This window comes from Patagioenas fasciata, chromosome 8 (assembly GCF_037038585.1).
Source record: "Patagioenas fasciata isolate bPatFas1 chromosome 8, bPatFas1.hap1, whole genome shotgun sequence".
NCBI lineage: Eukaryota > Metazoa > Chordata > Aves > Columbiformes > Columbidae > Patagioenas > Patagioenas fasciata.
This window is the reverse complement of record NC_092527.1, coordinates 21097830-21118812: the sequence shown is the minus strand read 5'-3', so window position 1 is coordinate 21118812 and position 20983 is coordinate 21097830. Positions and strand designations below refer to the sequence as shown.

Here is a 20983-nt window from a genome sequence, read left to right as displayed (position 1 = left end):
GCAGAAAGAGATATTGATATTTGAAATAAAGTAACATATCTTGCCTTCACTATGGTATCCTGATGACTGAGCCTCATCTCCTTTTCGCCGAGACCGGCTAGAACTCCTCTTGCGGTCTGCCAGCGAGCCCTTTTTGGAAACATGCCTCTGATTGCACTCACTGTCAGTCAAGTGCCCTGGAAGGACAGAAGAACACAGCGGAGATGACAAGAGCCTTTGGACCAAGTGTTCTGTGTGCTAAGAGTAGCAGGGCTCTCCTGCTCCTTAGGAGCTGCAGACACTCCAAGGCTAACTGGCAGGTTTGGGTGAATTTTTGTATCCAAAAGTTTTCGTTCTGTTTTCTTGGGGAGGGTGTTCTGTTTTTAAGATCATAAAAGAGCAATACAGCCCCTCCACAGACTCTGGTTAAGGAGAGTTCATCCACAGGGAGAGGAAAAGGTTGACTTTGCCTTGTCTTCTAATAGTCTAAGGATATCACTTCCCTGCTGTCTGAATACTTTTTCAGTTTTAACGGTCATGAACACAGAATTCCCGAGGACAGCTTGCTTGACATTACTCTGTCGAATGAAGACTCAAACACATGAACAAGTTACCATGTAATAATAAATTACTGCACATCATCAGCTGCTCTGCACTATCCATCTGCACTCTCTTTGCCTGTAGCAAATACTTAATAATCTGAGTTAGCTTCGTCTGCAGTGAAAAAGCCTCAGTTGGCTCTCAAGGGCTAAGCCAGCTAATTCACATCTGCTACAAGCTAAAAGCATACACACAAACCATCAACATGGATCAGCTGACACAGGACAATGTTCCCTTACTACAGCTCATGTGTCCAAGCACTAATATTTTCTCTTGCACTCAATTTATTTCCCATTTCCTCACATAGAAAATGAATTAAGAGCACTTGACGCCCTAACTTTTCTGTATTGCTTTTTCTTAATTTTACAGTTCTCACACATTCACAGTCCTAAACCTGCAAACACAAACACACGCATGGCTTTACTCACGTGAGTAGTCCCAAGCAGAGATGCAGGATGAGAAGGGAATTTATGAATAAGCTACAAAGACTTTTCTCTAGCCTTTTTATCACCAACTTTCACCTTGCGTAGGATGATAGAAAAGGAAAATCCCTACTACCCAATAGTGGATTAACAGCCTCCAGAGTACACAGCCAGCTGTTCTAAGCCTTCCCCCTTCTCTAGAAATTAACATAAAAATCAACAACATTTAAAAGAGACTTCACACATAAAACTGTACCTTCAACAGTTGAAAAAATAATTTGCTTCAACTACAACTGCTACAAAGATACTACAATAAATGAGTGGGAAGGAAACCAAACAACAAAAAGCAAGCTACAGGACTCACATTTCTATGTATTTGCAAACTAGAGGGTGATTTTTGTAGCCAAATCCTCTACAAACAAGCAGTTTATATAAAATAAAAGAAATTACGGAAGTAAAAGAAATCTCAGCAGTGAAGATAGAAGAAGTGCAGCATTTAGGCAACTGAGCGTGAGTCAGTGCTTTGGGACATTTTTTCTTTTTTCCCTTCACAGCATGGACTGTCACACACCTTTTAGTGACTGAAAGAACAGTATTATCTTACACATTGTAGTGGCTTCCCTCAAGATAGAAGAGGCTTATGCTTCATTTCAAAGTGCACAACTTCTCTAGTTAAACATTTGCCCCCTAAAGTTCCTTCAACCTGATAGAAGCACTTAGTCAGCATCGTTCAGGTACCGTAACAGAAACTATTTTAAGATATTTAGTGCTGCTGGAGCTACCTTATGGTCTGTATTAGAGTCCAACTTAGCCTTGTAGAAGGAATGCTGCTAACTTTGCATAAATATTTTCATTTAATGAACTGCAAATTTTGTCCTATTTTCACTGGACATCTAATAGCCATAGAGAAGATGCCAAGAATCAACAGTTTGCGGGACACAAGCTTTGTTGTCTTTACCTGGATTCTCTGGAGCAAAGACTAAATCCACTGTAATATATGAATGTAGGAATTACAATCCCAAGAATATTAGCTAACACCTTACACTTTTTTTTTATTCACTAAAATAACAAGCCAGAACTTCTGAGTGTCTGATCATATGCTTAAAAGGTGTGCTTTGCTGAATGTATCCTTTTAAATACCTCATTCTCCAGAGGTGGGATGGCTTCATAAGCAAACAGTTATATTTAAAGGAAAAGACTGGTTTTGCAGGGATTGTGTGCATATCTAAGGATATGTTAGAGAAGAGAATGAAATAAAACAGATTAAGACAGAACAGCCCCTACTCCCTCCCACTAAAATCTCCGTTGCATGAACAGGGCGCCAGAATACGCACATTTTTCTCAGCAGTACAGGTTGGTAGGAACAAGAGAGGGCTTATGCAGCCACTCTTCATGGCCCCATTCTGAAGTACCCGGGTGCCTGAGGTCATACGACCCAATGGTGGTCCTTCCCCGGAGGACGATGTGAGATAGGGTCCATAATTTTCTGGGCTGGAGTAGTGGGTAAATGACCATTAAATGACGAATCCTGCTCTTGCCCAGAAGGATTCAGTTGACAGGTCAATGTGGATGGCTTCTTAATAGCCCCACGCATCAGCATTTGATGATTGAGCAGTTGTGTGGGTTGGCAGACTGACTATTTTGGAAAGGTATCAGGTAGGTAAAAATAAAAGGGGAAATGCCCGGACAGGTGGCTAGCTAAGGGGACAGACTGAGCACAGCTAAGCCTGAGTCAGGAAAAATGAGGACAACTGAATTCAGGTGATGAGGTGGGCTAAGCTGGAGGAAAAAACATAGGATAGAATCAGTAGGAGAAGAAAGAAAAAGAAAAGGAAAAAGTCACTAAAATGGATAGAACAAAAGGTTACATACCGAGCTTCACGCTTACATGTTTGCAACCATCCCCCTACCCTCCCTTTTCTGCTGACTTCTGCACCATAAGTTTTGCAGGGAGAAACATAATCAAATAAACTCTGTGCCACTTTTGCAGACTATATAAACAATATTCCACTAGCATTTTCAATTTCCTCTTCTTCATACTGTGAAGATCAACATAAATTGTTTCCTTATCATTCAGATTTTGCTCCAAATTTCCCTCCTTTCTCACATTCTACCTAGGACTATGACTGGAACCTACAGTATTTGCTAAAACATTAAAAGTACTGTCAGGCTATCTAAAACCATGTATTACAGTTACTTGGATCTCTGATGAAGAATCAAAGAGTGCTAAAGAAAACAAACTTGAAACATTTTTTTCTGGGTTTTGATGTGAAAAATATTTGTAGCAGAGATTGCTTCAAATGAACCAAATACACATATATCGTCACAATACAAGAGAGCAACTATTTTGCAGCTAAAAGGACAAAGTGGTGTGATAGTAGTTGACACTGGTGCAATAAACAGTTGCTAATTCAACTGTTATGTCTTCTTGGAAAGTCTATTTAAGGCACAATAAAGTAACGTTTCAGACTTAGCAGACCATATTTTTGAAGTTGGAGAAGTCTGACCTTAGCTCATGCACTACTTTTTCAGAGGTGATGTCACAAGTTAGTACTGTATGCAGAAACAGGCTGACTAGGGTCACTGGGCATGAATAATAGAGGAGAGCTAAGCCTTCAGTCTTCCAGTTAACCTCTTTTCAACTAAAGAGCGTGCAGGCAGACTGTTCAGCTGCTCAAAGGAACATATATACAGATTGTCCTCTCATTGAAGATTCTCAGCTTACTTCCATGGCACAGGCAGGAAATCATCTTATGCTCCTCCCTGGTGCCGTGACTACTACCAACACTCACTTACATAGAAAGTCCTTAGAGCCTAAGTATGAGAGACTCTGGTGATGAAAGCACCCTTCCCAGACAGCTGCAACTCCTGAAATGAAGTAACTGAGTGATTAGCAGACACAACACTTCCCAAACCGTACAATGGCACTGTACAACAGACTCCAACTTACAGAATTACATAACAAAGAAGTCGGATTCTGGATAACAGAAAACATGTTTGTAAGTGTTTGTCTGGTGAGTTACAAGTCTACAAAAGCCAAAAAGACATTTAAATTAGACTTATTTTTTGTGAACACCAACAGTTCATTACAAACCAAAACCATTTAGGATACTAAACACTTTTCAATATTCTGTTATAGGTTGTATGTGTACAGATTTTTCACTGGAATCTGCTGCAGTCGTCATATTTAATGACAAAGATCACACAGATATAATGGTATCTTCTACCTGTGTCCCTGCTGCTTTGTGAAGCTGCATCATTCTCCACATTGTAGATGACTGTCCCCTGTGAGTCGGAGGAGAAGTGACTGACCACAGACTCATGGTGTGCCTGTTTATAAGCATAGCTGTCTGTAGAGGAATCTGTCCTGGTATCACTCGAGATGGAAGGTTCTCTCCCTAAGGAAGGAAGTAATGTCAATCTTTTGGAGCTATTATAAAAGTCAGGAGAGGCTAAAAAAACCTCAAAACCCAAACAAACAAAACCCCACAAGCACACACTAGGAAAGGAACAGAATAAACTACACAGGAGTTAAAAGAAAAACAGAATACCAAACATACAAACTCAGATTCAAGGACTTAAGAGTTTACGGGGAAGGTCCTCTCCTTTGGAAATGGGGAGAGAGTGCCATTCCTTCTGCACACCTTCATTTCTTTCTCTTTGATAACTCCAAATTTATCAAATCCTTTAATAAACAAAATAAAACTACATCCATTGGACTGAAAGCACACATTAGTACCACAATGAAGCTATTTTTCATTATTTTTTGACACTGTCACAGGTAATTAAAATATGAAGTACATTGCTTCAGGGGAAGTCCAAGTCAAAAAATAAGTCAAGTACAAAATATCAATAGGGTAAAAAGAACATCACAAGTTTTAATTATTAATACATTTCATCTGTTATAAATCAAAAGCTTATATAGTAAAACTTTATACTGAAACTGTATTATCTAAAGTAACCTGCTCCTTCTCAAGAAGCTTGCACTGATCCCCTGCACAAGCGGGATACTGAAAACAATGAAGCATCATGAGTCAACTTCAGTACAGTAATTAAACATATTAAAAGAGGAGAGAACGACAACGACCTCCCACCACTCTCAGTACATAACAGTAAAAATCTGAACAGTTTGAAGACTGCTGTTTTTTCTATATATGTGATGTATACCCTCCTGAATATACAGGATATTCATTTCATACTCATTTCTCAGTGGAGAAATTAAAGAAGAAAAAGAAAATTAAAAAGAAAATAATTCTTATGCTTAATCACAAACACTCAGCCTGAGGGCACTTCGTGTTTTCGCTAAGAGCAAGTCCTGTAGCTGATGGCCTATCTAGGGATGCCTAACAACTTCTGAAGTCAGAAACTTGCCCCCACCTCCTCACTGGTTAAAAATCTTATTGGTCTAAAGAAATACAGAATACAGCTGTTAATGGAGATGACAGTCGCAGAAAGAAAGGTGAATGCAGGCAACAGGAATCAGTGCTATGGAACTGAGTATTACAAAACAATTTCTAAACTGAAGTCTTTATTCAATAGAAAGTGAAACACATTAAGAAGAGTTGTTTGCACTCAGCTTCACAATAGTTCATACCAGCATCTTTAACACTCTTTCCTCCATAATTTGTAGCATCATATCTTTATGTGATCAGACACATTTATCAGATTCCCTTGACTAAAGTTCAGGTACAATACTGTGATTAACAACTTAAGAATAAGGAATTTCTGTTCATTTCTGAATTATGGGCTGTGGATTTCTGATAACACTGAGGAATCCAAAAGAAGCTGTAGTCACACTCTGTGAGAGACAAAAAGGCCATTCTGAAAAGGGTATATTAGGGCAGAAAATTATTCACTTCTATCTGACAGGAAAATGTGTATGGGTATGACTCTTCCTGGCACTTCAACCTACAGCATCTCACAAATTCTCTCAAGAGCTTGGTATCAATGCTGAACACTGCAGAGCACAGGAGCAAGCCCTGAGGATTCATCAAGTGTTTTTGAAATAAAAGAGCAGGTTACTCACTATAGCCTTCTGAATTTTATCTGAAAGGAAACACCTTTTTATATAGATATATTTGTATTCAGCTTCCTGAAGTCATCTTAAAACACAATAATAGTAGATACTGCAGAGACGATGAACAGAAGGGTTTCTACGTATTTCCTGGAGATCAACCAGCAGAACAGCAAGGCAAATTTACAGCATATATTGACCTGAAGCTTGTAGAAGTGCTCACAACTGATACATGGCACTGAAGGCCTTCCTCTCATTCCTCCAGACTTCCCATTTTTTTTTCAGAACAGGAAAATAGGTTTATAAATTGCAAGGCATCTTGTCAAGTGAGAAGTGAAGGTCATCTCACCAGTGTATTTGTTTGCATTTATTTTAAGAGGAGCTGGAGATTTATTTCATTTCTGGTAGACTGTCAACACATAAATAAGGGGACAGCATGTATTCTCTACAGATTCACTGACCAGGAAGAATAAAGTTAGCTATTGGCCAGGAAAACAGTAAAATGTTCTTGGAATTACAGTTGAATAATTAGGCTAAAATACTGGATGAAAGGTTGCATTTCTGGTTTTAGTCTTGCCTTGCTGTTCTTGGCAACTTCTAAACCCATCTCTACTTCAGGATATTCTCTGCAAACATCCAAAAATAGAAACAATCTTTTGCAGAGCCATTACAATATAAACTTAGACACAGGGTTTTTTTTTTTTCACCCTATCTGGATTACAATCATGTATCTTTCGCAGAATTTATCCATTCCTCTTTCAATAAGGCCTCAAGCCCCAATGGTGTGACTAAATGTCTGAAATTCTCCAGACCTTCAGTAAACAGATAGCCTGTTCAGACCACTACTGATACCTTGAGCAGACCAAGTTCTAACCTCTGAAGCACCTTATCTGGACATACCTTTCTGATTCAATGGACTATCATTAATAGAAAGAATTCAGGAAGTAGCACTGTGTTGAAGGCCTCTAAGATCTTAAGTGCCACATATCTATAGCTGTAGGTAATTTTTGATGCAAAATGGACCATGAAAATTTATCATATCCATGGTCATAAGCCTTTGCCAATCCCTTCCCCTCCAATCTCTCACATATCAATTCATATCTCTTGCACTGCTTTATTTGAGTAAAAGACAAGCCAAAGGTTGAAGATAAGCTGCACTGATTCTGTCACTCTTTTTTATTCTTAATAAATTGGTATTTCTTCCCCTTCCCCCACATCCCTTCACCATCCTAACGGAGGACTCATTTATGACATTTCCTTAAATTTTTTTCCCCTAACTTCCCTCCTGAGTCTAATTCTGCAGCTTCCTTTAATTTTTATGTGTTCGTGCATCTCCTGCTCTTGTTCTCTTCCTGTTGAAATGGCTGATGGACTTATGAACTCAGTGACTGAAACCATCAGTTATTGTTCCTCTCTATGTCCATGCCACAACAGATCTCCCACTCTTCCCTCCCCTCACCCCAGTTTCTTTCTTTAAACCTTTTTGGAAACAATCAAAAGAATCTTGGACTGACAGAGAGGTTCAAAGGTGAAATCCTGAAAGTCCTCGTCAGAATTCTAGATCAGTTTTGACAAGCAACAAGGATGCCTGCTAACAAAACAGCACCCAGAACAGAAGAAAAACTTTTCACAAGCAGCATTACAGGAGAAAGTCTGAAGGTACATAGTCCAGCCTGCTTACCAGAGTCTTCACTATCATAGCAAGTCCTGCTATATTGCTGTAAATTCACTTGAGGGGGTAAGTCTTGCGCTGACACTGGAGTTCCTCTTGGATCTGCATACAGCAGCAGCAAAGGCTGATAATGGCCCTTAATGCACTTTGTCACGACATCTTTCCATTTTGGACCAATCTGAATTAATAACAACAACAAAAAGAAAAAGCACAAGAAATGTTTGCTGCCATCATTTTCTGTAAGAAGTTTTCTTTTTTCCTTGTACTTCTTTCAGAGTTTGATTTTCCACTGACATTCTTTAATTCCTATATTCAGCATTGAAAGGGACTCACCAAGGAAGCTCTGAGTGCTGGTCACATGTTGGAAGACACATTAAAAAGGGATACGAACTCTAACATGTAACTGAAAGTAAACTGTGTCTTAAAATGGGCATTTCCATTCCTCTTTCTGAGATTCACCTTATTCGAGAAAAAAGATACCACTTGTGACACCAGCTGGTCAGGCACATGCTCTTGGAACACCCTGGAACCAATCCAACTAAAATCAAGGTATTCACCATCTTATGGCTAGACAAATTAAAATCCTAATAAAATGCAGCTACAAAAATAATCCTTCCCTTTCAGATTTTTTTCCCCCATAAAAAGCTTTCCATCATCTGAAATGTTCTACTTTTGTATCAGTCATAAAATCAAAGAATTTGGTAACTAAAGTTTTTAATCCATTAATCAGCATAGACAAAATGAACAGTAAAAGACATCAACAGCATGACAGCAAATTCAAGTCGAAGCTAACCATTTTTGTGTGAATATTTCTGCTGTTACAGAACCTCTGCAAGCATTTTGATAGGCCAGGCAGTAATTCATTTAGCTCTATTAATCTCACATTTTCCCCATGTACTAATACAGGTTTCACCTAATATGCCGAACGTGTAATCCAACAAATTTGCTCCATACACGAGTATTCTATGAAAACACTGCGGTTCCCATTCTTGGCAAATTTTTGCTGCAGAGAAATATGACTATGAACAAACACAAGGATTAGAGTTTTCCCTTTGAGACTGTGTTTGACATGAGTACAGAAGAAAATTTTTCTCTCATCTTTGTGCTCCCATGACCAAAAGGCATAACAGGAGAGTGGTGTGAAGTAATGCCACACAAACTAATGGGATGTAATAATGGTGTGCCAAGATTCCAGCACTGGTATCTTTAATGTTAAGAACCTCATGCTTGGGGAAAAGGGGTAAAAAAAACAAACCCAAAACCAAAACCAAAAGACAACCACTAACAGAAGAAGCAGAAAAAAGTGGTGGTTGGCAGCAACCACTAATGAAGACTGGTATCTAGATACTTCAACAAAGAACCTAAAAAGCAGGGACTAATTGGCTATACCGCTTGCCAGCAAGTAAAAGAGAGGTATGTTAGAGTTTGCTTGTGCGCACAGCTAAGTGTTCAAACAGTAGCATAGAAGCAAGACTGGCAGCCAACAGAACAGAACTAAGAATAGGGTTCCTGAGATTTCTAGTTTGCTTGTTTGAGAGTGCTATACTTCGTTCAGAAAAAGGAGCAACAGAGTTACGGAACTTGAGTGGAAAAATAGCCAAAATTTACCAAAGTCTGTAGAAAACAGTATGGTTCTACACACAAGTAGCTAACAAATAACAGGGTTGGTTTTTTTTCCTAAATGTTGTTTTCTCACCTCTTTGACATGAGCGTCATCAAAGTACATCCACTTGCGAATTTTAGTTTGGAAGAAAAAGGTAGAATAGTGTTTTCCATAGTAACAGATCATTCCCACCAAATACAGCTCCGAGTGCTTTGCTCTGTCATCAGTTACCCTGAAGAAAAGCTACAGGAAGAGAGGTAAGAAAAATGAAAGGAGAAATAAATAGTAAAATGCTCAGAATTTTACATAGTGCTTCGTGTTTGAAGACCTCAAAGTACTACAAGAGAGGTGTCAGATTTTTACTTTGAGATAGAGAAAACAAGGCAATAAATACTTCAGTAATTAATAAATTAATCAAACCCAGTGACACAGACCAGGAACAGACTCCCAGCAACTCACCAGATGCACAAGTATCAAGTCAGTCTTGGAGACTGTGGCTGTACTTTAAGAAAGTAATTTACAACAACAATATAATACCTTTTCAAAATTTGAAATTGTACTTCTATTATGAAAATTTGTATTCTCTGTGTCATGCTTGCTGATTATCTCAAATACTGTTTAAAACATTCATTCTTCTTTGTTTTGGAGAAACAAAGCAGTTCTGACAGTGAACAGCTGGCATTTATTCTGACTTGAGCAAAGACAAATTTATGACACCACCATATAAAAGATAAACTGAAGACATTAGTAGGTCAAAAGAACTTGGCATGCAAAAAAAACCCCAAAAAACCAAAAAGGGTTTGTGACTATTTGACCATGTCTTATTTAAAAATGCACAGGATTCATATTTTAGTGTATTACTGTTCTACTGTGAAAAAAAACCAGGCTGTTTCATAACCATACTTCCATTAACTCACACGAATTTTGGTACACTATGCACTGGCCAATGCATTTTTTAAAAACTATATATATATTATTTAAATTATTTTAAAGTAATACCTCAGTGCTACAATAAGACACAGTTACAATTTGGTATACCAATAATGCAGCTCTAAAGCATCAGTTAATGTAGAACAAGTAAATCCTCTAGGAGACAAACCTCCAGATTCCAAACACTGCTTAATTTAATCTGTCACTCAATCACACAGTGCCAGCCACCATCTCTCAGAGACCACTCAGCTATAAATAACTCTTAAGTGTTATAAGCAGACACTTCAATGAAAAGATTTCAAGAAATTTTAAAAACCCGCAATCCCAAACTACATTTTGTCTTCAAAAGAAATAGAAATGAACTTCTGTTATTCAAAATGAAAGAGTACATATGCATTTTCATAGAAACAGCAAAGATGCAGAATTTCCTTGCACTTGTAAATATTTGTTGATTCAAACAAGATTTGTTTTCTGGAGTCATTCTTAATTTTCAGTCATTTCAGAAATTCAATAATATGCAAATACACTAGTACTTCTGCAGGTTTTGTGAAGCATTCAGAAACAGCTCAGATCCTTTGGATCTGCCACCTATTCCTCTATTTATGGACACCAAAAAGGTAAAGGTGGCGACTTCTCATTTTTCTCAATCCACTGCTATAGACTACCATGAGAAAGACTGTGTTTGTAGGTAGTGTCAAAAATACAAAAAACTCACATCTCCCAGTTTAAGGCAAGTGCCCAGGCTGTGAATCACATCCTCAGCCAGATCAGAGTGGTCCGAGTCCCAAACCAAGCCAATGGTGATGATTTGTGGAGAGTTCATCAGCACACGACGAATACGGATCTTTTCCCCACAGTTACTCTGAGGATTTAAATCAAAGAAAACATTCAGTATAATCCTTCTCTTATTATAACGTTACGGAAAGGCACTAACAAGTACAAGTTTCAAAAGCACAGCTGCCAAAGAGGCAGCATGGAAACACAGCAGAAATATGCTTGATGTCAAGATACGAGCTTCTTACGTCACAGACAAGGAGCATTAGCAAGACTATTTGGTATCTGCAAGCTTTCAAGTGAACACTGCTGATTCTTCCTCATACTACCGATAATAATTAGAAGGCATAGCGCAAAAGAAGGTTTATTCAAAAAAGGAATACTCAAGCATACATGAAAGATGCCAAAAACGTTCTTAGGAATTGCGAGGAAAGCCCACTTTGTTTTGATCAGAACCTCTGTTTAAAAAAATGTTATTTACAGAGACTGATGATTTATATGATGGTGTCAGAAAAATCTTCAAGGTTCTGCCTTGCTGTTAAAATTGGGTGGGTGTTCTACATGGTACCTCAAGCATTTAATCTTAGACAGAATAGTTAGGTCACTATTCATATATGTATGAGAGCAGCAGATGGAAGATCGGGAGAACAAGAAGTGCTTCACTAACCCACCGCAGTTCTTCATTTCTTATTTCCTGTCTCCCTTATGCCTCCAATTTTTTTGGTTTTTAAATTAACTACCAGTGCACAGTAACTGGCCAGTCTCCCCTCACTCTCCAGCCAGTGTACATCTCAGAGATCAGCTTGCTTGTAAAGCCAAGACATTTCTCATTGGTGGTCTTTCCAATCCATCACCTATTGGAATTGTGAGCATCCTTAAAGTCATCTGAATTAAGAGATTGTCACTGTAATTTTAGCAAACAGTGCATTACTGTTTTTTGAGGGGACAACTATGACAAAGGTCCTTTGCAATACTCACTTCCCCCTGTAGCAGGTCACAAGAATACCCCTGCAAGATTCCAGAAAAAAATTGTTTTCATACTGAGAACAGTTTCTCATCTCTACAAAGGCCAGTTTCACAACTGGATATAATCACTCCTGACACTACAACCAGGGAAGAGATCATAAGGCATTTCTTCCCCAGAGCAATCTAGAAAATTAACTAGAATTTCAGTCCCAATTATCCATGAGAGAGAAAAATGAAAAATTTAAAAAAAGGAAAGAAATGAGCTTAACAAACTGATGAAGACAGATTTTTTTTTTTTACAGGTAGAGGACTTTGATGTTTAAATGTAGATATGAGGTTGTAATATTAAGATTTGCAATAAATAAAGTACAAGCATTTGTGTGGATTATCTCACAACAAATGCATTTTACTCTCAAATTGTCTTCCTTGCTTCTGCTAACTAACATCAGCATTTTCTGCAAGACAGGAAGAATATGGCAACCTGATAAAAAGCTTCCCCTGCATGACTTTTAGGCCACTCGTAGCTAAGCCTCAATAGAAAATTTTCCCAAACATAAAAAGAAAGGGATGGTAAGTACTTGTAAACAATTTTATCCAACCAATTATTTAACAGTTAAATTGCAGTACACTTTGACAAAGAATGTCTTTCTATTACATTTCCCATGCTTTGGTTATGAAATAGCTAGACTCGTATGAATCTTTTAAACAACAATACAATACCTTCATTCCTTTTACTCAAGTGAGCCACTGTTTGCCTATATTTAAAAAAAAAGTTTCGATGGAGACTAACAGTGAATGTTTCAGAGTTATAAGCTGCAGAAAGTGCAGGAGGTAAACTGGGAATACTTACACTTCCCCAGGGAACAAGCACACCAACCATTCCTGTTAGAGCATGAATTGCTTCACTGAGGACGGGTGAGACATCTAACAGTAGCATTAAAGGAAGAGGCAACTATACAGCTGTTTCCTGCCCTATCTATTAATCAATATGTAAAAAAGTCTGATGATAAGTCTTCTTGCATACCTATCTAAAGCCCTGGATCTGGACACACTCAAATTAAAAGGTAGAACAAGACATCAAACTCTTGCTTTAGAAAGCGAGCCCTTATGATTAAAAAAATAAATTATTTCATATCTACATGATATTTTTTTTAACCCAAATGAAACACACACTTAATTCAGTTGAATTTTGTGAGACCTTTACTGTATAGCAGAACAGGACATTTTTAAGTGTAGAAGCATGCAACTACCAACTGGACATATGCAGTAATCGGTTTAAGTGGTTAAACACATTACTCATCACTCATAGCAACTATGGCCTACCCTTTCTGGGCAACATCTCCCACACTCTGAACAGCAAACCTCACTCAGAAAAACAAGCCAATACTCCCTCAAATTTTCTGTGATGAATTCTGCCTTTGGCATAGCTCTTGCAAATACACTGTGTAGCCTCTAAGCCCTTCACTGTCAGGCTGTTCTCTGGCAGTGGGACGCAGTGGTCCTTTCCTCCTTCCCTCTGACCAAGGTTTTGGCTGTATGATGCAGGTACAGCAGTTTTTCAACAGTTTGATTTATTCCAACTGAAAGGTAGTGATGCAGTTGAATGGAAGTTTATCTAGGCAAAACAACCGATCTTGTACGTTGACTGCTATGGAAGTTCTGCTATCTGTGCTACAGCATGGTACTGTTGAAAAGATTTTACAATAAATGAGTAATTTTTTTTTCACGCTATTATTACAGGTGAAGCATACTACCCTCAACAGAAATAATCACCAGAGAACCTGAATGAACTGTGGGAACACTGTTCTAAAAAGCCTAGCTAATCGAAACCACTGTCAACATGCAGCAATCTCCTACAAACATATACAGCCCCCAAATTCTTTGTAATTTCCATTTCTTTAGGTAAGATCCCAGAACCTTTCTTCATAGGATGAAAGCGCATGATTGCGGCTTCATGTAACGCTGGTGTTGGAGGCCTCACCAACTCACAGTGAAGTTGAAGAGGTAGAAGATGCAGAAGAGGTACTTCTAGCAGCAACGCAGACTTGAACAGGAATGGACTGTTTGGCCATTCCCTGGGAGCAATGTAAGCATTTCCAATTATTTGCTCTCACCACCTTTTTCTTTGTGGTTTCTAACTCTGAAACATTCATTTTCAGTCTCCACACAAACACTATGTCTAGTCCCGTTCTCACTACTTGTCTCTAGTCAAAGTAGCACAAGACATTAGTATTTTTTCCTTCCATCATGGAAAATCTGAGAGGTACCAAATTCAAACCCAAAGAAAACTCTCTTACCTATCCTTTTTATCATTATTATGAGCTAAACCTTGAAAATGCTCATGATTTAAAGGTAGACATCAGTGTAGTCTATTAAACCTTTTCTGTCCTGACTGTACCCCCCCAAAAAGGAAAGCTAAGAATACTAACTGGACAGTTTCGCAGGTCTCCCATAGTGCTGGCATTCTGTAGTAGCTCTCCAAACATATCTGGGGTTGGTTTCTCTCGTCTCTCCAGCATACAAATAGCTTGATTGCTTCAGTATAGAGAAAGTGTGGAAAACAAAAGTTTAATAAAAAAATAAAAACAAAAACCCACATTAAGTAAATATATGTTTCACTTAAATTTTATGAAAAGTTAAGAACCTCAAAATACACAACTCTTTTTATATTAATGCTGTAGTACAGAAAAACCACACCATTAAGTGTGAGTTACTACACCTTCCATGATAATACTGCATAAAGAAAACAAATAAAATTTAAAGTAGTAACAGTTTTATTGTTCAGCTTAAAATTTACATCTTAACAGCAAGCTTTAGCATTTTGATAAATACTTGATTTCAAGATGAAATATTTGCTTCAAAATGCCTTCCTTCAGTAACAAACCTAGTAAAGGAGCACATCCTTAATAATTAAACTACAGACAAAGAAATAGTACAGCACCCAATTGATTTCACTGTTTAAGTTGGAAGAAAGACGACATTGAGTACACAAGAATACTAGTGCTCAAAGCATGTTCAAGCTTAAAATGATTTAAGAGGTGTATAAATATATCACTCTACTGGTGTTTTTAAAATAATGCATGACTTAAGATTTACTGAGATATTTCAAATAAGATATTAAATATAATTTACATAATTATTTTCCTGTTTTTCTAATAAATAATATTCTGATGCACAGCTTGATGGAACAGCAGGTAGCAACCAAAAGGGGAATGCTTTACAATACTCCTGATATACCGGTAAAGGGTACCTTTAACAGAGATCTGCATGAGAAGACCGACTCACAGTTTTCAAGACATTTTTTCAGGCTTTGTAACTACCTATTTCACGTGCAGGACAAGAAACAAAGTAGTTTTCATCCCAATCAAAATTTCAAGACAGAAGTGCATTAACAGACTGCTGCCTTGATCGGATTTAAGCAGCTTTTAACTGAGCAGCCACCTACTACAGGGCTAGAGCGATGGCTCTGAGCACTGCCTCTTTTAATGAAACATCAGGGTGACCAGCAGAGTTCCCCAATAACTAGAAAAAGCAAGAGCTACATATCTATCCTAGAAAGAGGAGTTGAACAACTACACAATGACAAACCAAATCCCCTCGGAAATCATCTCCAGACATAGGAAGGGCAAGAAGGTGAGTCAGAGAGCAGCCAGTCTGGATTTACCAGCGGCAAACTATACCTGACCTATTTGATTATCTCCTACCATAAAATTATGGGTTCTGTTAAAGAGGTGAGAGCAGTTAATATTATGTGGTTTCTAACAAGATTTCCAAGTCATCTACAGCGTTCTTGTAGCCAAACTGGGAGGTGTGGACTGCACAAGTAGAATACAATGTAGACAAAAACCTAGCTGGACCTTCAGGCTCAGAGGAGCAAAACATAACAAGCAGTCAGTTGAGAGTTGTGTTCCTCAAGGCTTAATAATGGGGCTGATGCTATTTTACATTTTCATTACCAACTTGGATGATGAATCAAAATACACACTTATCAAGTTTACTAATGACAGCACAGAAAGGGAGTGCTACCACCCAGGAGGATCTTCATATGTTGGAGGAATGAGCTGACAGGAACCTCATGAAATTCAGTAAAGGGAAATACAAAGTCTTTCACCTCAGCCAGAGCACACTTGGTGCAGCAGTACTGGCTGAGCACTGAATGCCTGAGGAGCAACATTGCAGAAAGCTGGCAGACAAGCCAAACATAAGGCACCACCTTTGCAGAGATGAACAGAGAAAGGACAAGAGGCAAAAGATGCAGAATGGGAAATTCTGACTGGATGTAAGGAAAAAAATGTTTCACAATGAGTCGTTAAGCACTGGAACAGACAGCCCAGAGAAGTCATAGAATTTCTGTCCTTGAATGTTTTCAAAACTCAGCTGCACAAAATCCCAAGCAGCCTGATCTAGCTTTGAAGTAAGTCCCGCTTCGCACAGGAGGATGGAATAGATGTCCAAAGGTCCTTTCAAAGCATACATGATTTTTTATTTTTCTCATCTTGCCTCTTAACTAACCTGCTCACCTATTAAGGTCTTTCAAAATATACACGAGGCCTTGCCACTACAGTTGTCAGATACAGAATCATTAACAAAGTAGACGCACTGATCCATGCCTAAACTGGTTATCTTTTGCTCCACTAAATCCTCCTGTTCTTTATCATAGTTATCAAAGCTCCACCAACTTTGAACAAACCATGTTGAATTTTGAATATTGTGAATGTAAAGATCAAACTGCAATACCAGTATATTAAAAAACAAAAAAGAATAAAAAGAGAGAAGTTCTCTTCCCTGTAAAAAATCTCAACTCACCAGAGTGAGGTTGTGGAAATATAATGTACCATCTGGATGAAAGGTAATGGGTCAGAGGTGGCACCACAGCTGGTACAAACACACTGAAGAGAAAGAAAACATAACACACTGACAAGATTAAACAGTATTTCCACAGCAACAGTTCTGCTTGTATCTTCTTTTTACCATGGCAATGCATGCCTTGGGAATGAAAATTTGAAACTTGAGAACAGGTGATTTGTATAAAGCATGTATCATTACGTCACCTGTTCAAACAAGGTCATTGCAAACTTCTGATGGGAAACACAATGTGGTGCAGTGCAAATATCCTCCTTTGTCTCATCTGCAATGTGGAAGTGAATTCGCATTAGCAGGTTTTCCTAGCCAAAAAGAGAAGAAAAAGAAAAAAAAAGCATTAGACCATTTCAAATGTTAACAGAAGTTAAAATATAAATCACAAAAGCATGTCAGATGCAATAATGTTATAAATGTTACTTACAGAGACAGAACGCTTCTGAAAATTTCTGAAAGCGGCTTAGAAAACAAAGAAGTTGGCATTTCTTTCTTTGATATAAAAGAAAATGGCTACCACTTCTGATTTGAAATGCTGTATCAAATAACTATTTCTTTTATCTAATAGCACATCTGAAGATTCTGTCACTGATTCTTCAGTTCTCAAGCATCAGTGGATTTGACTAAATGTAACAGGCAGAGCAGCTCTGCAGTTTTAAAATCACTGGGTTGCCACTAACTTTTTCTTATCAACACAAAGTAATCTAATCAATTTCTGTATTCCACAAAGGCTTTGAAATACGGCAAATAATATATGTTCTATCAAAAAGAAGGAGAACTAATAAATGAAGAGGGAGATTGAATTCTGCATGTAACAAAAGCACTGAACATCTTCTAGATATTATTTCAGACAACCCCATCTGCTTTCAATTTCCCAGGAGCTCCTGTCCTAAGACCTCCTTTCCTCCCACTGTTGCCAACATTAATCTGTGGGTGCCAGAAGTCTGACCCCTCTTCCAGCAGCACACTGCCATTGCCTCGAGGAGCTGCCTGGATTGTTTACAGGCCTGCAACAAGCAGGTCAAGATTAATTATTATGCAAAACAGATCTGACCCTGTATTATTTCCTTTGAACTTTAGAATCTAAGCTCTTCTGCCATTTAAATTAAATCTCTGCCTTTAGGGCTGAAAAGGTTAACTAAGTGAAAAGCTATGGAATTATCTCTGCCTTAAAGCTTAACCTCAAAAGAGAGCTTGTACCACTTTTAACTATCCTTGTGTCAGTACAGTTAACTTAACAAACCTGCTTGTGGGGACTCCCACAGCAGCATTAGATGGGCTATTTAGTTTTCTCAAGGAAGAAACTAAACCAAAAGTTCCTATGTTCTACTACATACAGAATTCTGTTCAAGTGCTGGACCACATACAACAAATGGATGTAACTGTGCTCACAGGGGCTCCTGTGTAGGCTGATGTAATTTATTTCACTTTGAGGCTTTATTGGTATGATCTGCTCCCATTTTAAGTGAGCTCATTAAACTATACTAACCTGCTGTATGAATATTCTACAAATAAAGAATACCTTAGGTTATCATAAGCCCAATATCAGTCCACTTAGTTTAAGAGAAGAACTACAATTGCCATAATGCATTTACCCCATTTTTGTGATCTCTTACAGTGCAAGTGTCCAATTAGGTAAGTATAGGAAATGAAAGATTTAACATACAGAAAGGACTCCACTCTGATAGGTTGTTTACTTGAGAGAAGTTCTACCTTTCAGTAGTAAATCCAGTATGTTTGTACTTTGGTTTAGAATTAACATCTTTGTTAACAACTAAGTAGGATACAAACACAGTTGGGCCACCCAGGGGACACCATCATTTCCAAAAAGGGGAGAGACCAATAGGTCAGCAAGACAAAAATGCCTCCTAATTAAGTTAAAGAAATTTAGGAGACTGAAGAAGGGAAAGGATGAAATGTGGCTAAGAATAAAATGTTAACATAATGCATGCCAAGAAAGAGCTTGAGTATAAAAAAAGGCAGGTGGGTAAACCTAGGGATGTAAAAGCTGTCTCCCAATCATGCTAGTGAGCTAACCAGTCTAAAAAAAATAAATGTCAGATGGTTTGCAAACACAGCAACAGAAATATTTGGAGATTATCCATTTTACTATTGCTTACCTCAGCTTACTAACATAAACAACAGTGTTTGGTTTCATTTGGTTTATTTATTTATTTTTACTTTCCCTTCGCTAGTGTTTATGAAAACACAATTTCAGAATAACTGGCAAACAAAATGTCCTTTTGCCCTTTTCAGGTGATCCTTAAAACTAGAATCCTGGATCATTCATATCCAAGACACACTTGAGACTGCAAGCAGTACATAGGCAAAAGTAACTGTAAAAATGGATAACATTGATGTTTCCATCTCACAATCACTAGTGATGACTCAACCAAATACTGGTTGCCCACTGGATCACTTCAAGCTTGGGGATCTCTCTGTGGACTTTCCCAGGCCACACATGCAAGGTTTGTAGGAATTTAAGGAGGAATGGTAAAAAAACCAAAAAGGATTGTGTCATGGGGGTTTGCATCTATGCCTGTCAAGCCAGCTTTCGGTTATACTCACAAAACATTCAGCAGCATCGTCCATGATGCCCAGCTGGAAGCGTTGCTCATCCTGAAATGTCTTTGCAAGGGCAGTACGCAGGGCATCAGAAGGCAGGACCTTCTCACTGCTACACTGGAACTGGTTAAAGATACTCTAGTAAGAAAACAAAAGGATAGTTAAGTGACTATATTTTCAAAATATGACTCAAGTTATCTGAAGAAAAATAGCAAAACTTTAAGTCACTTTGATCAAGCAACACACAGATACTTGTATTGTACAGGGACTACATGAGAAAATCCTGAAGTTCATCCTTTGAAATCATACGCACCTTTGTGTATTCCTTTCTTTCATTCACATATCCAAGGGAGGGTGGGGAGCTTGGGGCAAATTTCCCTCAGTGTCAATACCCCTTTGGATCTTCCTGCAAATTTGTTTCCTGAAGCAAAGAAAGTGGACACCAAAACTTCCTCACCTTTTATTCCTATTTCTCCCTCTTCAGTTTACTTTTTCACTCATACCTAGGTAGCTTTCTTCTTGCACATATTCTTTCCTCTTTTTCAAGCAACTCCTTCCAAATGTCTTAGCCCTTAAAGAGCCACAACCTGCTGCTTGCACTGTTCAAGGAATTTCCCTTCCAATAAGTTCAAGAAGTGGGTAAGAATTTGATAACTTTTGGGTCAGCATGCAGGAGGGAAAAGGCACGACATGAATAACAGTTCCAGCTATTCACTTCTTGCCATAAAACCTGCATTTTCATAACTGTACCTCAGAGATCATCTGGGTAATCATTTGTAAGGATGAGTAGTTCTAGGAAGACTAAGGTGGGGGTTATATGCATGAAAGTTCAGTACATATTCCCAACTGAATAAAACCCCACTTCTATTTTGTGTGGGTGCATATTCACATACATGTGTGTATGTGAGATGGTTCAAAAGATGTTCTGAAGAGTTATCTGACTTCCACTGTGCCCTCCTACAAAAACAGGAACATCACACTGTATGCAAGATCCTCAGTTTAAGTAAAAACTTCTAGCTCTTATTTTCATACAAGACCATTCTGTCTCCATCACCACCCTGCTCTACTTTCTACCTCATTTCATGTGACAAGCAACCATCTTCACCTGTGTCAATCTCAAAACTCTGCTTGTCCTTTCCTATAAAATTGAAATCTGTTACTGCAATCACAGGGAAAAAAAAATCTGTAACATCCCAGAATTCTATGCAGATTTCTAATATGTAAAATCAAGAGGTAAAAGATCCCAGTTATTATACAGAAGAATGCTTCCTAAAATTTGTAATGACAGCACACAATTGTACAGTCTTATTTAGATTATGAGGGGGGAAAAAAAAAAAGTTAAAACCAGTGAGTAATTGTGCATTTTAATCTAATAAAGATCAGATCTTACCAAATCATTGCACAGAGCAGTTTAGAATATGTTTGAATGTAGTGCTTGTACGAAGTCCCAAAAGCACCTCAAACTTAGTCAGAAACACTTTGAACACAGGAGGGCTTGATTTTTGTTAGGTTTTGGTTGGGGTTTGTGGGGGTGGGGTTGTTCCCTTTCTTATTTTTCAAGATAGGTCCTTTGCTCACCTTCAGAACAGGTCTATCTTGTC

General features: G+C 38.2%; 1 protein-coding gene across 13 annotated transcripts in view; it reads right to left on the bottom strand.

Annotated features, from left to right (window-relative positions):
- USP54 (ubiquitin specific peptidase 54) overlaps positions 1–20983 on the bottom strand; it is a 102207-nt gene that overhangs the window by 21141 nt on the left and 60083 nt on the right. For 12 of the 13 annotated variants that reach the window (XM_065842928.2, XM_065842931.2, XM_065842930.2 and 9 more), the window contains 9 exons: positions 19386–19520; positions 17012–17125; positions 16767–16849; positions 14390–14495; positions 10936–11082; positions 9384–9533; positions 7697–7865; positions 4229–4399; positions 45–176 (listed from right to left, as the gene is read on the bottom strand). In XM_065842928.2, coding sequence (XP_065699000.1) covers positions 45–176; positions 4229–4399; positions 7697–7865; positions 9384–9533; positions 10936–11082; positions 14390–14495; positions 16767–16849; positions 17012–17125; positions 19386–19520 — 1207 coding nt within the window. Of the gene's footprint in view, positions 1–44; positions 177–4228; positions 4400–7696; positions 7866–9383; positions 9534–10935; positions 11083–14389; positions 14496–16766; positions 16850–17011; positions 17126–19385; positions 19521–19695; positions 19804–20983 lie in introns of all 13 variants that reach the window. The other variant, XM_071811839.1, reaches the window with a different exon arrangement.